The sequence below is a fragment of the Mauremys reevesii genome, linkage group 11 (genome assembly GCF_016161935.1).
Source record: "Mauremys reevesii isolate NIE-2019 linkage group 11, ASM1616193v1, whole genome shotgun sequence".
Taxonomy (NCBI): domain Eukaryota; kingdom Metazoa; phylum Chordata; order Testudines; family Geoemydidae; genus Mauremys; species Mauremys reevesii.
The window spans coordinates 12,735,274-12,755,750 of NC_052633.1; the positions used below are offsets into that span (position 1 = coordinate 12,735,274).

Here is a 20,477-nt window from a genome sequence, read left to right on the forward strand (position 1 = left end):
AATGAGTATTGGTGGGTTTTTTTGAAAATTGTTGCTTCTTCATTTTAAGGGACTAACTGGGAGTTGAGCTCTTTTTTAAAAAAAATCTGGGTACGGAGTGCTCTTGAAAATCCGGGCCCTTAAACTATTTGAGCTCAGGAATTACTGAGAAATTAATAAAAGAATTCAAATAAAATCCCTCCCCGCCCCTTGGAGGTGGGATTATTCAAAGTAAAGACAAGCAAAATACTCAATTTTCTTACTCATTTGCTTGTTCTGTAGTTAACCACTGTTCTAGTGATGTTTAGCCCCATCACTTAACTAGCTAATGGAATACAATGCAATAGGTAAACATCTAGACCAAGAAGCTCCGAAGGATTCAAAACAACAAATATGGAAATGAAATGAGTTCATCCACTTTTTATGTTGCTCGGATTAAGACTGATTGTTCTGCTTTCACTGTTGATAGATTAGCAGTACAGCTACCATTTCGTTTGTGCTCCCAGAGCAGTTGAGGCAACTAACGCACCAGAGGAAATATTTCTTCCTATAGTTTAATTAAAATAACCCAAAACAATTTTACGTGGAGGGTGAAAAATTAATGTTATCGTTAACGCTAAACTAACCCTTTTGTTTTTTTCATACCTCCCGGGGCATAGCAATTTAGCATGAGGAGGTGAAGAGGGCTGTTTTGTAAGTATCCCTCTCTCAGTGCTTAATACATTCTTTTAACAGCAAAACTGTCTGCAAAATAAACAATTGTCAAAATCAGAATCCCTTTATTTCTATGGGCCAGACTTTGACACCTTCAGTCAGTTTGATCCCGAGTCTCGTTTACCCAAAGGCTGCTTTATACCATTCTGCTAGGGAGAAGGAGCCTTAAAGGCAGGTGCAAAATAATTACATTTACACTCACTCCAATTAATTTTAATTAATGTAATTAATATGCACTGTTGTAGCAGTGTAAAAAGGTCCTTTGTGCAAATGAGAATTAAGCCCATTGCTTTAGTTTGCAGACAGTTCTGTTGACTTCAGTGAGAAAAGTTATGGAGAGAGGTGTTGCTCGTTGTTAACAGAGGGGTTAGACGCTAGCGCTATACTGGGTTCGGAGTATGCAGGTATAATATGTTTGGAAACACGTACAACAGCAATTTTGGTAGAGCAATGCCTCCATCTCATTCATTCCCCATTTAAAATCTCCAGAATGAATGAAGCTTTTTTTTAAAAAGCAAGTGGCAGTTCTGTATAGGAAGCAGTTCATTGAATTTCGGAGGAAACTGATTTTACCTGCCTTCTTATGAGGGCTACTCATGTTGTCTTCAACACTTTGGACTGGTGTCTCACTAAAAGCGGCAGATCAGGTTTGGATACACCCCTGGTCCCCTGTTAAACTGCTGTTTTGATGCTGAGAATGTCAGGGTTGTATTTTCACAGTGGAATGAAATATAAAGGAGGATAACTCATACCGAAACCTCTGCCCACCACTTGCGTGCTGAAGTGATTAGGGGGAATGACTGTACGTGGAAGCAGTCCAGTTAAGCAGAGAAGGAGCTGGTTTGCTTCTTGAGAATGTTTTTACTATTTATATTGTAAAAGATAGAAAACATTAATAGGAAGTTCATCAGTACGTAGTCCTGGTTTCAGATTGTATTCTTTCAAAAGATCAGCAGTGCTAATTTACGCTGCTGTAAAGCCTATAGCAAAGGTACTATATATCAGGGTGGACAAACTTACTGACCCTCCAAGCTGCATATGATAATCTTCAGGTGTTGGAGAGCCGGGGTGCACCTGCCAGGGCTCGGGGCTTCAGCTGAGCCTCGGGATGTGAGCCCTGTAAGGCTGAAGCCCTGAGACCTCCCTCCTCGTTGGGTAGAAGCCAGAGGTGACGTGTGTCGGGGGGGGGGGGAGGGGCGTGTGGAGTCATATGCCCACTCAGATTTTTGCCAGGGTTTGCTGGCCCCCGTCAGTGACATGGTACCGCCAGGCCAGCTCCCTGCATGGCCGCTACTGGAACCGGCAAGCTGGGAGCTGCAGGGAGAGCTGCTGCGCTTGCTGCTGCCTTTCTTCGGGCAGCTAAAGCAGCCGCCCTCCCTGCAGCTCCCAGCGGTTTGCTGCTGCCTGTCCGCGAGGAGCTAGCACCTGGGGGCTGCAGGGAGGGGGCGCTGAGGGTAAGAGTGGGAGCATGCCTGGGGAGGCCCAAGCTGTGGGGCGTGAACCTTTAAACTGTGCCCCTGCCCCATACACACATACTTTCCGAAGGCACCAGTCATCTCTGGCAGAAGCTCCTAGTCCCACCACTGTGCTGCAGGACACAAGCCCTAAGCTCCCTCCCCCCCCTCCAGTCTGGTAGGCGGAGAACTGCACTTTAACTTTAAAAGAACCGCATGTGGCTCACAGGGCACGATTTGCCCTCCCTCCCCCCATATAATATAGTTAAAATTCGCTACAAAGGGCCACACCTTGCCAAATCCACTTGGTCCAAATTCCCAGGGCCCAATTCACCTTACACCTTGCGCAGTCCTATATACCAGTGCAAAGTGGGTGTAGAACAGTAACAGATCAAGAGTGGTAACATTTTATATCCACTTTTTCTGGTGTTCATGATTTACGTAAGTTGCAGGTCAACTGTGAATAGGGCAGTAAGCTTCAGTGGGCGTTTGGCTCATGTAAGGAGCTAAATATTTAGCCACATGACTGTTGGCTTGAGTTTTGCCTTTGGAAAAGCCAACGAATTTTTGAGGTATCATTGGACTAGTCCACAAGCAGAAGGACCTCAGAAAAAGGAACAATCTGTAACCATTACCTAGTCTATTTTCTTTGTGCCAAGGGGTTGAAGTTAATGTATGGTACCCACAGTTAATCCAAGAGCATATAGACCCCTCCGTTTACTCTTCTAGGGAACCACACTCTTCAGAAATGTTGATTGTTAGTTTGTGTTTTGGGGGAGCTATGGCCAAGCTGTGAAAAACCTGGATTTCACAGCGGTTTGGAGGGGTTTCTATTTTTTGCTTGGGAGGAGCGTGAAGGGATGGTTTTTAAAAATGTTTTGAACTTCTGCCATCACACATTTACAAAAATATAATGTATATTTAAGTTTTTTGGTACTAGAAATCCGTTTTGGTTACACTTGATATTAATGTTACACTTATAAATAGTTTATAAAGGGTTACTAAATGATGAATAGAGGTTTTAATAAGTGGCTAATCAATTGTTATAGATAATTATAAAGTCCAAAAGATCAAGAGATTACTTATAACAATCTAGATCGCCTTCTACTGACATGCTTATAACCATCAATAATATAGGCAACTCATGTCTGTAACATGTTTATTGCAGCTATTACTCATTTATTAACCCTTCATAAGCCATTTATAAATAGAAACTTAGACTTGTCAATTGTGGGTGTTCAGCACACTATTTCAACCTTATTGAGAGAAAAGTAACACCCAACCCAGTCCCTAAAGCACATTGTGAAAGTTCGGGGGGAAAAAAATGTGTCCCCAATTACCATCAGCGGTTGGTTGATTGAAAAAAATGAGGATTTATGGCCCAGCTTCTTAATAACACTCAGTCATGCTCTCAGGAAGATTACATTTCTAAATTTGTATCCAACACACATGATGGAATTTGCAGTAGACATAAGTAGTAGTTTGATGAAAACATAGCATGCATTTTATGCAACGAGGGGCCATTAATCTTACAAAAGCAATTGACAAAGGTTTTGGAGGGATGTGACAGATTACAGGTTGATGACAGTCCTGTTGCAGATGCCATGTAAATGTGGTTTAATGTTATTAACAATGACGAAATGGAACCACAAACAGCAAAACTGGAAAAATGATTCAGTGAAGCTATGGAACCTTTCCATTACTTAGCCAACATGACTGATCCTAAATACAAAGGTCTTACATTGAGCCCAGAATGGGGAGAAGAAGCTGAAATGTGGTTGATGGCACATAGTTGAGTTCCTTCCCTCTCTTTTAGCATTTACAAATGAAAGTCCAGATTTCTTCCTTAAGTCTGTCTGGGAAGGAGGTTGCGTCACAGATCATGGCCTCAAAAGGGCACAAAACTGTGGAACTAAAATACTAGAAAACTGGACAATTGATTATAGAATGCAGTCAATTATTTTAAAATAAAATTAATACTCCTCTCCAGCCAGCTCATTGTCGAACCAAACATGCCTTCACCGCATTGCGATTGATTTGGCCAAAGCTTTGTAATAGGAGATGAGCTTAAAAAAAAAATACTACTTGCATGCTGAAAGTTAGGAATATCCTTAAGTATCTTGTTGAATCAAGGCCTTAATAAAAGCATCTCAGTGTCTAAGGCCCTAATTCAGTAAAGCACTTAAGCATAGGGTTGACATTAAGTACATGCTTCGATCCCATTGACTTCCTTTATAACCAATAGGGCTTAAGCATATGATTAAAGTTAAGCACGTGCTTAAGTGCTGTGTTGAATTGAGATACACTTTGTAACATGCTTAGTCTATCACATTGTGTATGTTTTGTGTTTCATTTCACAAAACCATTGTGGGGTTTTTTCAGGTTTCCTACTTTATTATTATTTAATGAAAAATTGTGTTGTTTAGGTTGGGGGAAAAAAATCCCAACCATCCCAGGTTAAATCAAACCTTTAATATCAACACAAATGATTTTATTAACAGCTTATTAATTTCTACTTAAAGACAAAACTCTCATAATGGAAATAACTTTTAAATAAAATGTTATTTAAAACCCAACTCTGTTTACTTCTCATTTTTCTAGGGTGCAGCTTTTCTCACCATGTTTGCTACTTACCAAAGCTATTTGGGCCTGGTTCTCATTTACACTAAAGACCTTTGCATCACTTTAGTAGTGCAGAGGAGCCTTAAAAGGGGTTTTAATTATTTTAAAAAAATAAGAAAAAAATTGTGTGTGTATCTATCTATTTTTTTTATGTTGAGACCATGATATCTATCCAAAGTAAATTTTTGTGACTGTTCTAAACCCCTCTGAGGATGGGGCCTATAATACAAATATTTGCAAACCACAGAGATAGCAACACAGCAATAGGCTTACATTTTCCATGGTGATTAGTGGTTTTGGTTGCCCAGCTTCAGATACCTTTTTCGGAGGGTGGATGCTCAGCACTTTCTGAAAATCAGGCCTCTTAAAGCGTCTCAGGTTGGTTCCCAAAACTGAGGCACCCAAAACCACTGTTGAAAATATTGCCCACAATCATGATGAAGTGCGGGCCTTTAGCATCAGCAAGTCCCATGTTACAAAGATATTAAACCTGCCACAAATCCTTGGTTTAAATTGGGTGATAGTGGACTTAGAGATGGCTGCACTATATTCTGTTACAAGCAATAGGATATTGGGTCTGTGTGTTCTGTGTTCGATGGTTTCTTGCTGATTCTCTCCACTGTAGGTGAGCGCCCCTTCCATTGTAACCAGTGTGGAGCTTCTTTTACGCAGAAGGGGAACCTGCTGAGGCATATCAAGTTGCACTCTGGGGAAAAACCGTTCAAATGTCCCTTCTGCAGCTATGCCTGCCGGAGAAGGGACGCCCTCACCGGACACCTCAGGACGCACTCTGGTGAGCCCCCAATGTCTCCTCTTCCTTGTTGTTTCCTTCCTTGTGACTGTTAAATCAAAATAGGTTATGAAATTGCAACCACGTTTCCTGGTGAATTAGTTCTGGGCTCCCAGACACACCAAGTCCTGAACTCTGGGAAACCGAAAATCCAAATCAGGACTTTGTGGTTCAGACCTACCTCTTGTACGAATGAGCTCCTGCATGGATGCCGACACGTTTCCCTTTGCACATCTCGTTAGATGCATCCTGACTTCGGGCGTTAGATTGTGTCGACATCTTAAGTCTTGAGCATCTGTAAAATCCCAAAAAACTGATCAGAATAAATTAGTTTATTTAAAAATGTATTTTACTATTCATGTCACGTTCCCTGTTGGCACCTAGTAACTTCCAGACATTGGTAAGATTCATAGACCCTAATTACTTGTAGGGCTCGGGCATGCCATTCAGCCACAATGCTTCCTAAAGCATAAGGAGGATGTATCCCCATTGGAGAGAATGCATTGTATGCTCCCCCCTGTTCAAACCAGCTCCACTGGAGCTATGGTCACATCCTTTCAAACCCCTATGGCTCCCCCAAGGAGTCCAGTGCTGTCAGTGGCACTTGACTATAGCAGTCCCTGTGTTGAGGGTCATGCATATTGTGTCTGGCCCCTGCACCTGGGCATCTCAAGGGGCCAGACTACTTGTACCCTCTCCGCCCAACTTCCTCATTTATGGGGTAGCCAGACACAACCCCTAAACCCCTGAAAAAGTGAAAATCACCCACCATTATCTGTCCCTCTAGAATGTTCATCTTTTGGGGGCATATCATTTACAGGAGACTGTGTTTTAATTGTTGAATGAACAGAGATAATTAGACTGTCTGGAAACTGTTCTACTTCCCTTTTACTGATGAACTTATTTAATGTATTGTAATATGTGATTCTTGGTACCCAGCAGAAAATGCATATGGAGTATCATGCGGTGAATTTCACACATTCTTCTGACCATAACCGCTTGAAGTATAGTGAAAGAAAAAATATTTTTATTTTAAAAAATGAATCATGACAAAACATAACCCATATTACAAAAACACACTCATTATGGTTTAAGATCGTTTTCATAAGATGACTATAGATATTGTTACCTGAATATAGGTTCTTCACGTTTCCTGTGTGAAAATATAAGGCGGATCTTGTACTTTTTGCATGAGGATGAAATATTGCTGTTCAGTGGTGAGATTTTTCAAAAGTGCCTAAGTCACTTAGAAGTATAGGTCCTATTGGAAGCCAGTGGAACATGTGCTCCTCAATGATTCACTTGCAGTTGCAAGTTCTGCCTTTTTACTTTTGAACTCCAGCTTCATTTGAGGGAGTGTCTCTTCTATCTAAGAGGTGGGATTTTTTTTGTGTACTGGCTCCCCTCACTGCACTATATGTTAATAGACTGGTCCTAATAGTCTAGAAAAAGAAGCTGATCAAGAAGGTCTAACAGAAGTCTAGTAGACTTCATAGAGTCTTTGCCTCTTCTTCCTTCCCTAGTCAGAAAACTAGATACATCAGAAGTGAAACCTGGGGATGAAGATAATGATGAACTATGAGACCTCAGTCTGGTCTTAAGTGAAAGCACTACACTTTGAGCCAGATCCAAGCTGGGCCGGTTTAAATCAGCTTTGCTCCACTTAAATCAAGCGAGCCATGCTTATTTGCACTGCTGAGGATCTGGCCCATTATTTCAACAGGTGTGAAACTCTTTCCCTTAAAATGAATTTTAATAATTAAAAGGACACTGTCAAATTAAACATCACATTTTTATCTGAAATATTGTTTACATACTGTTCCTAACAGGAAACACCCAAGAGTACTATAGGAGAAAGAGACGGGTGAGTTTAAACACCGAATTTTTCAGTTTTAGTCTGTGATTTTGGCGGCACTTTGTGTTTATGACACCACTTAGCCAGTTTCACTGTTTCCCCTGTGTAATCTATTAGTCAGTTTTCCCTTCTTCTGTGTGTGGGTCTTTCACACAACAAAGGAGGACATTTTAAAAATAGGAAAATGTGATTGTAAACCCATAGAAATTAGCATCTCAGAGGCCGCTAAAGTACCTGGAACTTCTTTTAACTTTTTTTTTAAATGGAATAGATTTTGAGTTCATATCTTTTATTGGATCAGCTTCTGTTAGTGAGAGAGAGAAGCTTTCAAGCCACACACTGCTCTTCTTTAAGTGTGGGCAAGGTAGTCCGAGCATCACACCTAAGTGCATTTAGCTGTGATGCTTGTCTCTCTCACTAACAGAAGTTGGTCCAATAAAAGATATTGCCTCACCCACCTTGTCTTTCTAATATCCTGGGACTGCCAGAGCTGCAACTGCACTGCACATCAATTTTGAGTTGACAGTTTCTCTTTTATTCCTATTTTTTTTTTATTTCTATTTTCTTTGTACTTGCATAGTATCTTCATCCATGGATCTCAGAGTACTTGTAATGTTTCTAAGCTATACTGTGCCACCCTTATTCGCTAGTACTTTACAATGCAAGTAGCCCCAAAATGAAAATATTACTCAACGCATAGGTACCACTGAACATGTGTAGTTCTGGTATAATTTAACCTTAAATAATTAAGGGTTTGAGCCTACAATTATATACTACTGTGATTATTTACCTTGTACTGACATTTGCAGTTCTACTAAACTACTGCGTATATATTTTCTCCCATCTGTAGCCCCTTTGATTTCAGGAAGGTTATGATGTCCATACAGGATATCCATAATCTTATGCATGGGAGTAGACTCATGCATTGGACTTCACTGAGACTAGAGAAACTCCTGGGAATTTAATAGGATAGTAACTATTTGGAGTATTGGACCCACAGTCCCACAACACCACAGTGACACAGGTATATGCCGTTGTATGTTCATTTTACAGCTAAGTAAATTGGGGCACAGAGAGGTTCCAAGATGTCCAACAGAATTGAGTATAAAGCCCAGGAAATCTGACTCTGGCCACAGTCTAAACGCCTACTTTTCTGTACAGTTTATGTAGCCAAGGAAGACTTCACAGGAAACAAAGATGGTGCCATGGCAGTGCTAGTCAGGAGCTTTCGGTTCTGTTCCAGGCTTTTCCTCACACTTCTCCTAGGGCTTTGGGCAAATAGTTTTATAGCCTGATTTTTGAGATTCTGAAAACCTAGAACTCCTATTAAACTCCTTGCTAGGCTGGATACTCAACACCTCTGAAAATCAGGCCATAATTAACTTCCCTGTGGCTTAGTTTACATTTGTCTGACATAGGATAATATTTTCCTACTTCACAGAGGTGCTGTTAGGCCAAAGTAGCGTTTACCTAGTGCATTGAGATCCTCAAATGTGTGTTATGCATTTTACCAAAAAAAATTGATAGAGATATAGATATATAATATTAAAAGAGCATTAAGGTTGCAAAGTCAAGCACTCAAAAATTAGGAAATACCAGAATTAAGGTTGCCCCACCTTAATGTGGCCTCCTTGGACATACATATTATAATACTGTCTTTAATTACATGATCACATACTTTTAGGAATTCTACCTTATTCAGTACGTGGATGGACTTGCTCTGGGAATGAATTAGGGTTGTGCAGTGAAGGAGGCTGTCATCTTTAAGACCCCTGCATCATGTGTTGCAGAGGTTGGCAGGTGAGTAGTGAATGAGGTAGAGGATTACTGGAAGATAATAGACGATCTCATGGTTAAGGCACTTGAATGCTGCCATGGAGAATTGGATTCTAACCCTGCCTCTGCCACAGAATTCCTAAGTGGTTCTAGACAAGTCACTTAAACTAACATTTCCCAGGTGATCACTAAGACTGTGTTCCTCATTTTCTGGGAGTCTGATTTGCAAAGTGCTGTGCACTCATAGCTTCAACTGAAGTCAATGGGAGCTGTGCCTTGAACATATAAAGTGAGATACAGTGCTAAGTAATCAAAAAAATCAAATCTTCGGCATCTCAAATTGGGCACCCAAAATTAGTGAATACCTTGGACCTTAATCTCTTTGAGCCTCAGTTCCTCATCTGTAAAATAGGGATAATACCATCCCTTCCATCATGGAGGTGTTGTGAAAATAAATTCATTAATGTCTGTGAAGCACTCAGACACTCTAGTGATGGAGTGCCATTGAAGAACTTATGAGGAAATTCATAATTCTGTCTTCAGAGTAGGGTTTCAATTGTAAGTAGTAAATAAGGCCTGGGACCACATATAGAACAACAAGGAGAAAACATAATATTGAATAGCTGCTCTTTAAGCTTGTGCATTGAATAAGACAGGGGTCCTGTGGAAGAAATAGTATGCAATCATGTAATTACAGATTGTGTCATAATGCTTATGCACAAGGGGACTGAATTAAGGTTACACAGGCATCCTTTATACTGCCATTTTCCTGATTTTTTTAAGTGCTTTGACTTTGCAGCCTTAATAATGTTCTTTTTTGTGTGTTATAGATAACAAAAGAGCCTACATTAAAAAGAACATTTTATAAATATTCTTTGAGATTTTTTTATATAATATAAAATATAGAGAGAGAGATGGATATAACACAAAGAATTACTCCTGTAAATGTAAAGTATGCTTTCAGGGTATTTTTTTTTTCAGTTTTTAAAAATTTTATCATGATTGTTTGTAACAAATATTTGTTTTGTTTTTTTTCTTCCCCTGTTGTACTTGAATGGTGGCTTGTTATTATAGAGCTGTTCAATAGCACTGAACTAATGGTATCCTTTTCGTTTGCGAAAGGAAGCCAGTGAAGCATTTGTTTTTAAAAAGAACAGCACAGAAAAAATTGCACGATCTTAGCACAATCCATACAGCATCTAAGAAAAATGACATACCTAATTGGGGGGCTCACTAGCCATGAAAATATCAATTTATGGAAAGGCAGTCTTCTTACTCTGCTTTACGCTTCTTGGGTTGAAGTCTCATTTTTTTAGGGTCTTGATTGCAAACCCCGTACTCATATTGATGAACATTCACCATGCCAGTAATCTCACTGAAACCAATGGTTCTACTTGCATGAGTTAGCATTCTTCAGGAAGGAGTAAGGGCTGTCCACTTCAGCCTTCTGTGACACTCTGGGCTCTAGTAATTGGAACACGCTCGCAGTGGAGTGGAGCAGGTAAAACTTTGGGTATGGGCATATGTGGACTAGGAGCTAGGAGGAATTCTAATTCTGCCTGAGCTAATGACTCAGTCTGAGCTTTCTAGTGTCTCAGCCAGTCCAGCTGGAATATTGCAAGAACAAGCACGGCACTAAAAACAGATCACCCAGAGGTTAGGGGTCTATTACAGGAGTGGGTGGGTGAGGTTCTGTGGCCTGCATTGTGCAGGAGGTCAGACTTGATGATCATGATGGTCCCTTCTGACTTTAAAGTCTGTGGTGCTGTTGCCACTGTGGGAGATTTGCTATAGACGTCAGCGGGGCCAGGAGTTCACTCAGTATTTTAAGCTGGACTGCCGGCGTTGAATACATTATGGATAGAAAAGAAGTTACGCATGAGCCGAGAGCCAACCCTATGGAAAAGAGAGGAAATATGTGATATGCATGCAGGGGTTGGTTTGTAAGGCTCCAGATCCTCCAAGTTGTATACACGACTACCTCTCATTTCGTTCAGGGAGAGTTAGGTGCCTATACACCATTAAGGAGCTGCTTCCACCACCAGCTAACACAGTGTTTGATAACCCGTTGAGAGTGTGTTTTGATGATGTAATGCATGTATGGTGACCAGACAGCAAGTGTGAAAAATCGGCACAGGGGCGGGGGGGTAATAGGAGCCTATATAAGAAAAAGAGCCAAAAATCGGGACTGTCCCTATAAAATCAGGACATCTGGTCACCCTAAATGCATGTAGCTCTATTTACTGGGTACTGCTTCTTCAGAATGAGGCAGGGCTTTCACACTCTCTCTCTCTGCCTGTTTTGCTTGTGCAGTTTCGGTTAAAGTCAATGGAATTAATCTCTTACTCTTAATGAAATTGATTTTGGTATTTGCTTGTTGGTCTTTGGATTCTTAAATGTTATTAGTTCATACACAGCATTGGGATGGCTGCTGTTTTCCTCTTCTTCAGTCAGTCCTTCGCTCTGTTGTAGTGTCTGTAAAACCTTAGGTTTCCTGTGTGCCTGGTTCCTTGTTTTAAATATGAACTGAAAAGGTGAAAGGATTAAAATAGGTTAAAAGGAAGAGGGGTTGATTTGATACAAGGCCTTCCATACTCCAGGCATCCCAAGGTGAAATTCACTCCTGAGCAGAGCTCCAGAACAAGGCTCATGCTTCATTTATTTCCAGCTGAGACCCAGTTCTGAAGGCTTAAGTGGTGCATGACCCGCTGCACAAGAAGGAATTTCATCCTCCGAGTACTTTTCTGGTAGTAAGTATTCATAGTGCAGCAACTACCTAGCACAAGCAGCCATTATGTACTGAGGTATGTCTCCCATTCTAAATTTTAGTCATTCGCAGAAACTCAAAGGGCCATTTAGGCTGCTAACTCCCATTGATTTTCAGTGGAAATTAGGAGCCTAAATAAGTTTGAGGATCTGGGCCTTTGAGCCTTTTCTCTTGAGTGACCCTATTGGCCAGGACACTGGTATCACCCATCACTGTTTTCTAAAAGTGCTACAGGAACCTTCGCCCAGCCCCCCAAAAAGCACATTTAGATTTTATTGTACAACTTTTTTTCTGAAGGAGATACGGTTTTGCCCCAAACTATAAGACTAAAGTTTATTTTGCTTATCATGTTCTTAAAAAGATAAACCTTAAAGATTCCCTAATAGTTGCAGAAGTTATGAGTCAATCGCCAGCTGTTAAACCCAGAAGATCTGTTTCTTACAGATAAGACAGACAAATAGGAGAAGTGCCTTGGCAAATGAGGGCAGAACACTGTGGACTGGGCTTACCAAACACTCGCTTTCTGGTAATGATGAGTGTTGATTTTTAAGAAAATAAAACATCATGCGTGTTTGGGCTTTAGGGGCGGGAGAGATACTTGATACTATTCAAGAGTCCAACAATCCCCCCACCCCCAGCAAAACTTCTAAGGATCATGGTCCTGCTCATAAACATGTGTTACTTGGCCTTTACCACACAGCCAGGCAATCCAAAACTCCTCTGGAAGGCCACTGGGTCACAGAATGGAAGGGAATAGCAGCCGCTGCACAAAATGGGAGTCATGGAGCTGCTCAATGTGCTGGTAAAGCCAGATTCTCTCCTGCAATCTGTTCTGCTCAGTATGGGAAGGGTAGATTCAAGGAGCTGGTTATGGCTCCCTGATTCTCAGGTTGTCCCAGCCCCAATCTAAGGAGAACTTGCTCTAACTTACAACAGCTGGATATGGTCTCTAAGGGCCGTTTGTAACTTGGCAGAGAGGAGCGGCACTCTTTTCTGCCACCAGCCTGTCACTCGTGACCTTGCACGTGTCCTTCCCGCTCCCCACTGCCTGTACCAGTACGGGGTAAGGCAGCTGATGTGGCTGCGGTCTCTGCTAGCTTAGTGCCAGCTGACCGTTCCCCCACACGCACACCTGAGGATTTCTCAGCCTGGCAGCAGAAGCCAGATTCTGACCACTTTGCATTGTTCAAGCAGCACAAAGGGGCTGTGACCGGGGCAGGCAGCTTGGCCCTTGATCCCTCACATGATTTCATCACGCTGCTGTTTAGATAGAGAATACGGGGCCTCGCCTGACTGACCGGTGGGACCCTGTAACCAAGTAGTGAATCAGGCCCAACATATATAAAATTCTACTTGGGGGGGGGGTGAGGGGGAGTTGACTTCTGTAAACCAGTTTAAATCTTCCTCTTCTGGGCTTTTGTGCTACCCCAGTACAGTATGTGTAATGTCAGTGGGATCAGACAGACAAAGGAATGTGACCAGGCTATTACGTATGGTGCAGTGGCCCTTCTTAACAAAATATCTAATCACATCGTCAACATTTTAAGTGGTTGAGCTTCTATCAGCTCCTTTGGGAGGCCAGGCCCCTGCCCATCTGCTTTCGCAGCTATGAATCTCTTCTTAATATTTACCCTACACTATCCCTTCATTCATTGAAGGTTACTGTTCCCTGTAATACCATCATCTGGGACTGTGAATAATTCCTTTACTTTATTTATATTGTGACTTCAATGGCTTTCACAGACTATAGTCTTTGTTCCCCCTCAGTCATCTCTGTTCTCCACCCTATACATTCTTTGATCTTGTCTTCTATCTTATCTCCCAATCCTTTTACCCTTTTTGTTGCCCTGTTTTAAATTTTCTCTACTTTTGTATTTCCATCCTCGCCTGCGGGGAACCAAAATTGGAGGTGGTGGCTCTGGAGGAAAGATGGTCTTGTGAGTAAATGCTGAGCTAGAACTAGGCTTCCTCCGTGACCTTGGACAAGTTAATTTAATCTACTCTCTGTCTCAGTTCTCGATCTCTAAAATTAGGATAATATCATAAGAATGGCCCTACTGGATCAGACCAAGGGTCCATCTAGCCCAGTATCCTGTCTTCCAACAGTGGCCAATGCTAGGTGCCCCAGAGGGAATGAACAGAACAGGCAATCATCAAGTGATCCATCCCCTGTCGCTCATTCCCAGCTTCTGGCAAACTGAGGCTAGGGACAACATTCCTGTCCATCCTGGCTAATAGCTATTGATGGACCTATCCTCCATGAACTTACCTAGTTCTTTTTTGAGCCCTGTTATGGTCTTGGCCTTCACAACATCCTCTGGCAAGGAGTTCCACAGGCTGACTGTGCATTGTGTGAAGAAATACTTCCTTTTGTTTGTTTTAAACCTGCTGCATATTAATTTCATTTGGTGACCCCTAGTTCTTGTGTTTCAATAAATAGTAAACAACACTTCCTTATCTACTTTCTCTACACCAGTCATGATTTTATAGACCTCCATCATATCCCCCCTTAGTCATCTCTTTTCCAAGCTGCAAAGTCCCAGTCTTATTGATCTCTCCTCATACAAAATCCATTCCATACCCCTAATCATTTTTGTTGCCTTTTTCTGAACCTTTTTCAATTCCAATATATCTTTTTTGAGTTGGGGCGACCACATCTGCACACAGTATTCAAGATGTGGGCATACCATGGGTTTATCTAGAGGCAACATGATATTTTCTGTCCTATTATCTATCCCTTTCTTAATGATTCCCAACATTCTGTTCGCTTTTTTTGACTGCCGCTGCGCATTGAGTGGATGTTTTCAGAGAACTTCCCTACATCACAGTAGTGTTGCGAGGGTAAGATGCATTCATTATTGTGAGGTGCTTAGAGTCTGTGATAAGGAGAGTCATATAAATGCTTAAATATTCCAGTGTCTGTTACACCAAGGCTATGAAGAGCTGTGTATTATCTCCTTAGTTTTACATATCCTTGGTGCAACACTGATATGCGTTAATTACTAAGTGGAAGGAACCTCACCACTTCAGTATTATACTCTGATAACTGGCTGATTATCTCCAGCAAAATGGTAAAGGTGGTTATTATAAATAATGAAGTACTTAGGCTGCACTTTTCATCTTCAGTCACTTTACAACCATTAACTATTTAATCCACACCAGACCCATTTTTACAGATAGGGAAAATGAAATCGGAAAATCCTAAGGATCTGATCATCTACAGTTGAAATCATTAGCAGCTGGGAGTGTTTAACACCTCTGAAAAGCAGGCTGCTTATCTCCCTTAATTTGGATTTAAGTGCCTGTTTTCAGCCATCCCAGTTTAAAATATTTGCCTTTATATATACAGGGCCCACTTTGCAAACATAGGCACCTCAGGAGGATTTGTATATTACGTGTCTCTCTGTGTGCCTGATTTATATAAAGGACAGTCTCTCAGCTAGAAGACTTGGGGACACATTTTAAAAGGGCCTGCATCCTTTAACTCAAGCTGTAGAGGCTCTGGAGGATGTAGGGGTCAATCCTTGGTGGGGACCAAGATGACAGTCACTACACAAATCTTGTATTTGAATGCTCAAAATGGCAGGTAAGCACATAAACAGGAATTGAAACTCCCAAGTGCTTCTCTAAGCATTTGCACATCTTGTATGGGGCCCTCTTGGGAGATTTGGGCTTGTCATTGCACTAAAATTGTGATAGGCTCAACCCACAAGCCTAATACACCACAAATTTCTTACCTGGCTGCAGATACTTTTTCAGAGGAGACAACTCAGGATGGCAGCCATGAGCCGGCCCTTATTGCCATGTTAAAACATGGTTTTCACTTAAGTAAGCTGGAGGAGAGGAAAAATGAGACACTTGCTTGGATCTATCCTGTCTGAGCAGCTCGATGCTACAGCTGCTTTGAAAGCAGGGAATACATTGTTTTCACTGGAAAAAGCCTTTCTCAGCATAGCCTATGTTGGGAGCAAATCTAATGTGTCAGCTAGGCTTTGACAGTTCTTGCAAGGACCTGAAAAACCACGCACTTTAAGACACTTTGACTCTGGATCTGAAGTATGTGGCTTTGGCTTTCACTGCTATCACTTAGCCATTTTATGGGGCCATAAAATGGAGACGAGAAACGAGTCAGTGACTCTGATAATAAGCAAGACTGCTAAGGTGAGTGAGGTATTTTTACCATCCTGAGGGAAGCTAAGAGAGATCGGAGAAAAAAATTAACCTGGTTAACACCATACCACAGTGGAGTTGGACAAGGCTTCTACTGATTTGTTCTCCCGTGCACTCAGCAACCTGCTGTTATGAATTGCCTCAGGGCTAAGATATTGATGGATATCACTGGAGAAAGAAAATGAGAGAGATGCGTTTTTTATAGTGAACCTGTTGTGAACCCTGTTGTGACTCTCTGCATATCTACTTGGAATTGTATGTGAAAAGCAATGAAATTCATCCTGAAGGTTTCCTATCAGGGGAACTATGTTTTCACCTGATTGCACCTCTCTGGCTAGTTTCCCGTTTTCTGTTTGATCTAACTGTGAATTCTCCCCACCTAATGCCCCTCCTTCTTTCCTGGAGGTGGTTGATAGGAGTTGATTACACTGCGGATTACACAAGAGGTGGCAGTTGCACACATGTTTTGCATAACTGTGCAGGACTGATTTGAGATATAGTGCACCAAGTTCTCCTCCATGCTTTGCAACAGAGTGGGGAGATAGATATCTTCATTCCTGAACCAAGAGGAACACTGCTTACACCATGCCCCATTGAAATTTCACAAGGAGCACCTGGTGATGATTATACCAACCAGACAATTATTCATAGGCTGCAAAATGGTGGTTTTGGTGTTTGTTTATTTTTTCAGAAAAGTGATCATTTAAAAGATGTTCATTCTTTTGATTTAAAAAAAAAAGAAAAAAGAATAAAACACATAAAATACCTTTACGTGGGCTTTAGACACCCTGACAGTTGTCAGCAAAGACATCACCCAGAAGCACAGTACAATGAGAAAAGCTCACATACCAGCCCATGCGGCACAACGCCCCACCTTCAGCCCATCCCAGAAGAGAGAAGGTTTTCTACTGTTGGCAAATTCTAGCTGTTTTGATTCAAGGGTGGGAGAATGAGTTTTATAGCCAGTTGACCTTCGTGGAGAATACATGCTGCCACCTTCACACATACAGAATGGGAAGAGACGGTCTAGGAAGGGGTATGGCAGAAGGGATCTAGGGGTCATAGTGGACCACAAGCTAAATATGAGTCAACAGTGTGATGCTGTTGCAAAAAAAGCAAACATGATTCTGGGATGCATTAATAGGTGTTTTGTGAGCAAGACACGAGAAGTCATTCTTCTGCTCTACTCTGCACTAGTTAGGCCTCAACTGGAGTATTGTGTCCAGTTCTGGGCACCGCATTTCAAGAAAGATGTGGAGAAATTGGAGAGGGTCCTTGAGAAGAGCAACAAGAATGATTAAAGGTCTTGAGAACGTGACCTATGAAGGAAGGCTGAAAGAATTGGGTTTGTTTAGTTTGGAAAAGAGGGAGACTGAGAGGGGACATGATAGCAGCTTTCAGGTATCTAAAAGGGTGTCATCAGGAGGAGGGAGAAAATTTGTTCATCTTAGCCTCTAAGGATAGAACAAGAAGCAATGGGCTTAAACTGCAGCAAGGGAGGTTTAGGCTGGATATTAGGAAAAAGTTCCTAACTGTCAGGGTGGTTAAACATTTGGAATAAATTGCCTAGGGAGGTTGTGGAATCTCCATCTCTGGAGATATTTAAGAGTAGGTTAGATAAATGTCTATCTGGGATGGTCTAGACAGTATTTGGTCCTGCCATGAGGGCAGGGACTGGACTTGACCTCTCGAGGTCCCTTCCAATCCTTGAATCCTATGGAAAAAAACTCTCTTATAATGAGATAGGTCAAGATTGATCTCTGAGAAGGATAGTCTTGTGGTTAAGGCATTGGAGTGGGGCTTGAGAGCTGGGTCCAGTTCCTGGTTCTAGCACAGACTTCCTGTGTGACGCTGGGCAAGTCACTTAGTCTCTGTGCCTCAGTTCCCATCTGTACAATGGGGATAATAGCTCTGCCCTACCTCACAGAGGGAGAAACATTAAAAAAGATTGTGAGGTGTGGACATACAATGGTGACGGGGACCAGATAAGGACCTGACATGGATAGTCCTTGGAGAAGTCACTTGCTTTCTTTGTACCTCAGGCCCCCATCTGTAAAATGAGTATTACAGCACTTCCTTTTCTCCCACCTCTTTCCTATTCAGATTGTAAGACCATCTAGGCACTATAACTGAGCTAGTGTGACATGGGAAGACGGATGCTCTCTCAGACAGGCAGATCCCAGGCTATTTCGGGCTTCAAACTCCTACTGGAAGACAGGCCCATTACCTGTAAAGAATACATTGCTGAGAAATTGATGGAGTTTTTATATACAAAGGCCTTGAGTCCATAAAATCTTCCTCATTTATGTGCTGCTCATCTATGTGCATTTTGCTCATCTCCTTGGAGATTGTGACTTGCATCAGAACAGCTAACCTTGACTGTAGAAGGCCTGGCATTTCTAGTTTGTGGGAGGGGAATGAAGCTGGAGCTCTGCTGCTGTAATTTCCAATGGACATAAAGTGAAATTTTTGTACGATCTGATTAGAGCAGAAACAGTTCTGTACAACGTTTTCCATTGAACATCTTGCCCTGTTCTATCCCCCATTAACACATCTCACGTATTTTGCATGAGGAGTGCAGGGTTTTGCATTTGTTTCATGGCTAACCCCATCCCCATTTGTGAAACTTCCACCCAGTCTTTCTTCTGTCCAAAAGAGCTGTATCTGCGGGATTGGTATGTTTGGAACTCTGTGGCCATGGCGAGGCTGTGTGCCAGCCGCATTACTCACTCTGTCTCCAAAGGAACACATTGCCTCTCTTTTCTTTATAATCTCCACCCTCTCCCCCTTTCTTTTTCCTACTTGATCCGTATAGGAGAGTCAGAGAAACCTGCTCATCCACAACCTGTCCCTTCTTGCCAACTCTTGGAACAGCGCTCGTCATTCTTGTTAGGTGTCAGGAATAGATTATGAAAATAAAAACTCTTGTCCACAGTGTGTCCATGTACAGCTATACTGTAAAAGGAAAGTCAGTGTACGGTAGAGACATGATTTAAAAGATGAGCCCAATAAAGACAGCTAGCTTTTGGAAGAAGCTTTTTATATTGCAATGCTGCTCTTTTTCCTCTAAAGTGCCAGTGTGGAATGGGGAAATGATTTAAGGCAAAAGCAAAGCACATTCATGGAGACTTGAAACTTGATCTTAACTTTGTTGCATCTTAAAATGACAGGAGGAAGCAAGGGAGAAGGTATTTACATAAATGTTTTAAGAAGAAGGAGTGAGGTTCTGATCTCTGTTAGGGTTCGGCAGATCTGAAAAAAAAATCCATTGGTTTCAATGGAATTCTTCTGGTTTTGCAGCACTGCAAATTCCAAGTGTTCAAAAATCAAGAGTCAAGAATCTTAAATTCAGTCATGGGCTTCAAAATTAGGAGATTGTAAAATAATAAATTTGAAGTCCTTTTTATTGGCCTTCTGGTGTTTGAGCCATTAGGGTTAACGTTTCCAAGCCCTTCTCCACAAACATGGGCTAGAAACTTCCTTTTAAAAAAATGAAACCTGAGATTCTTCTATAATCACCTAATTGCTGGAGCTGGAACTTTACGAAAAACACCAATTATTGTGAGACTTGCAGTACAACTGCAAAGAGTTCTGGGAGGGGGCGGTTAGGGGACAAGGAGCAGGGGGGGTTGGATGGGTGGGGGGTTCTGCAGGGGGCAGTCAGGGGGTGGGGGGCAGGCTGTTTGGGGAGGCACAGCCTTTCCTACCTGGCCCTCCATACAGTTTTGCAACCTCAATGTGGCCCTTGGGCCAAAAAGTTTGCCCACCCTGTACTAAGAGAATGCAACTCCATTGATGTCAGTGGTCTTATGTAAGGGATTCATTTGTCCCAGGGGGGTAGTGATGAGTGAGCCTCAAAAGATTTTGGAGTTTGGGTTCGGCTCAGATTCATATTCGAACTTTGTCTACACTTGTCTAACCTCCTGAGTCTGCTGAAAAGTTTGCAAGAACAGGCTCTCTCATAAGGTTGCCACCACTTCTGCTGTAGTCCATGCTGAAAATACAATTAGAGCAATTTTTCTAGTATTATTTTAGGGCTTTCAGGTCCGGTCGTGATTGAAACATCTATGAACAGGCCTATGGGAACAATCCAGAACCTTCCAAAAGGTTTGCATTCAGCTGAGTTCTTGAAAGGAGGGATTGGCAAGTCTTTTTGCAGAACCAATTAATCCATCCCTAATTAAAGGTTCTCAGATATTCATATAAGAGCCGGATGCTGGCTTCCAGGAAGGGCAAAACAGCCTTAAACCTGCTCTCACTGGTGAGAATGAGTCTCAGTCCACCACAGAGACAGCAGCACCATGATCTGCTGGCCACTTCACGTAGCATTGTGCCAGTGATAGGACAGGG

General features: G+C 41.9%; 1 protein-coding gene across 13 annotated transcripts in view; it reads left to right on the plus strand.

The window, feature by feature from the left end:
- IKZF2 (IKAROS family zinc finger 2) overlaps window positions 1–20,477 on the plus strand; it is a 206,499-nt gene that overhangs the window by 144,487 nt on the left and 41,535 nt on the right. For all 13 annotated transcript variants that reach the window (XM_039494409.1, XM_039494416.1, XM_039494405.1 and 10 more), the window contains one exon: window positions 5,395–5,562. In XM_039494409.1, coding sequence (XP_039350343.1) covers window positions 5,395–5,562 — 168 coding nt within the window. The remainder of the gene's footprint in view (window positions 1–5,394; window positions 5,563–20,477) is intronic.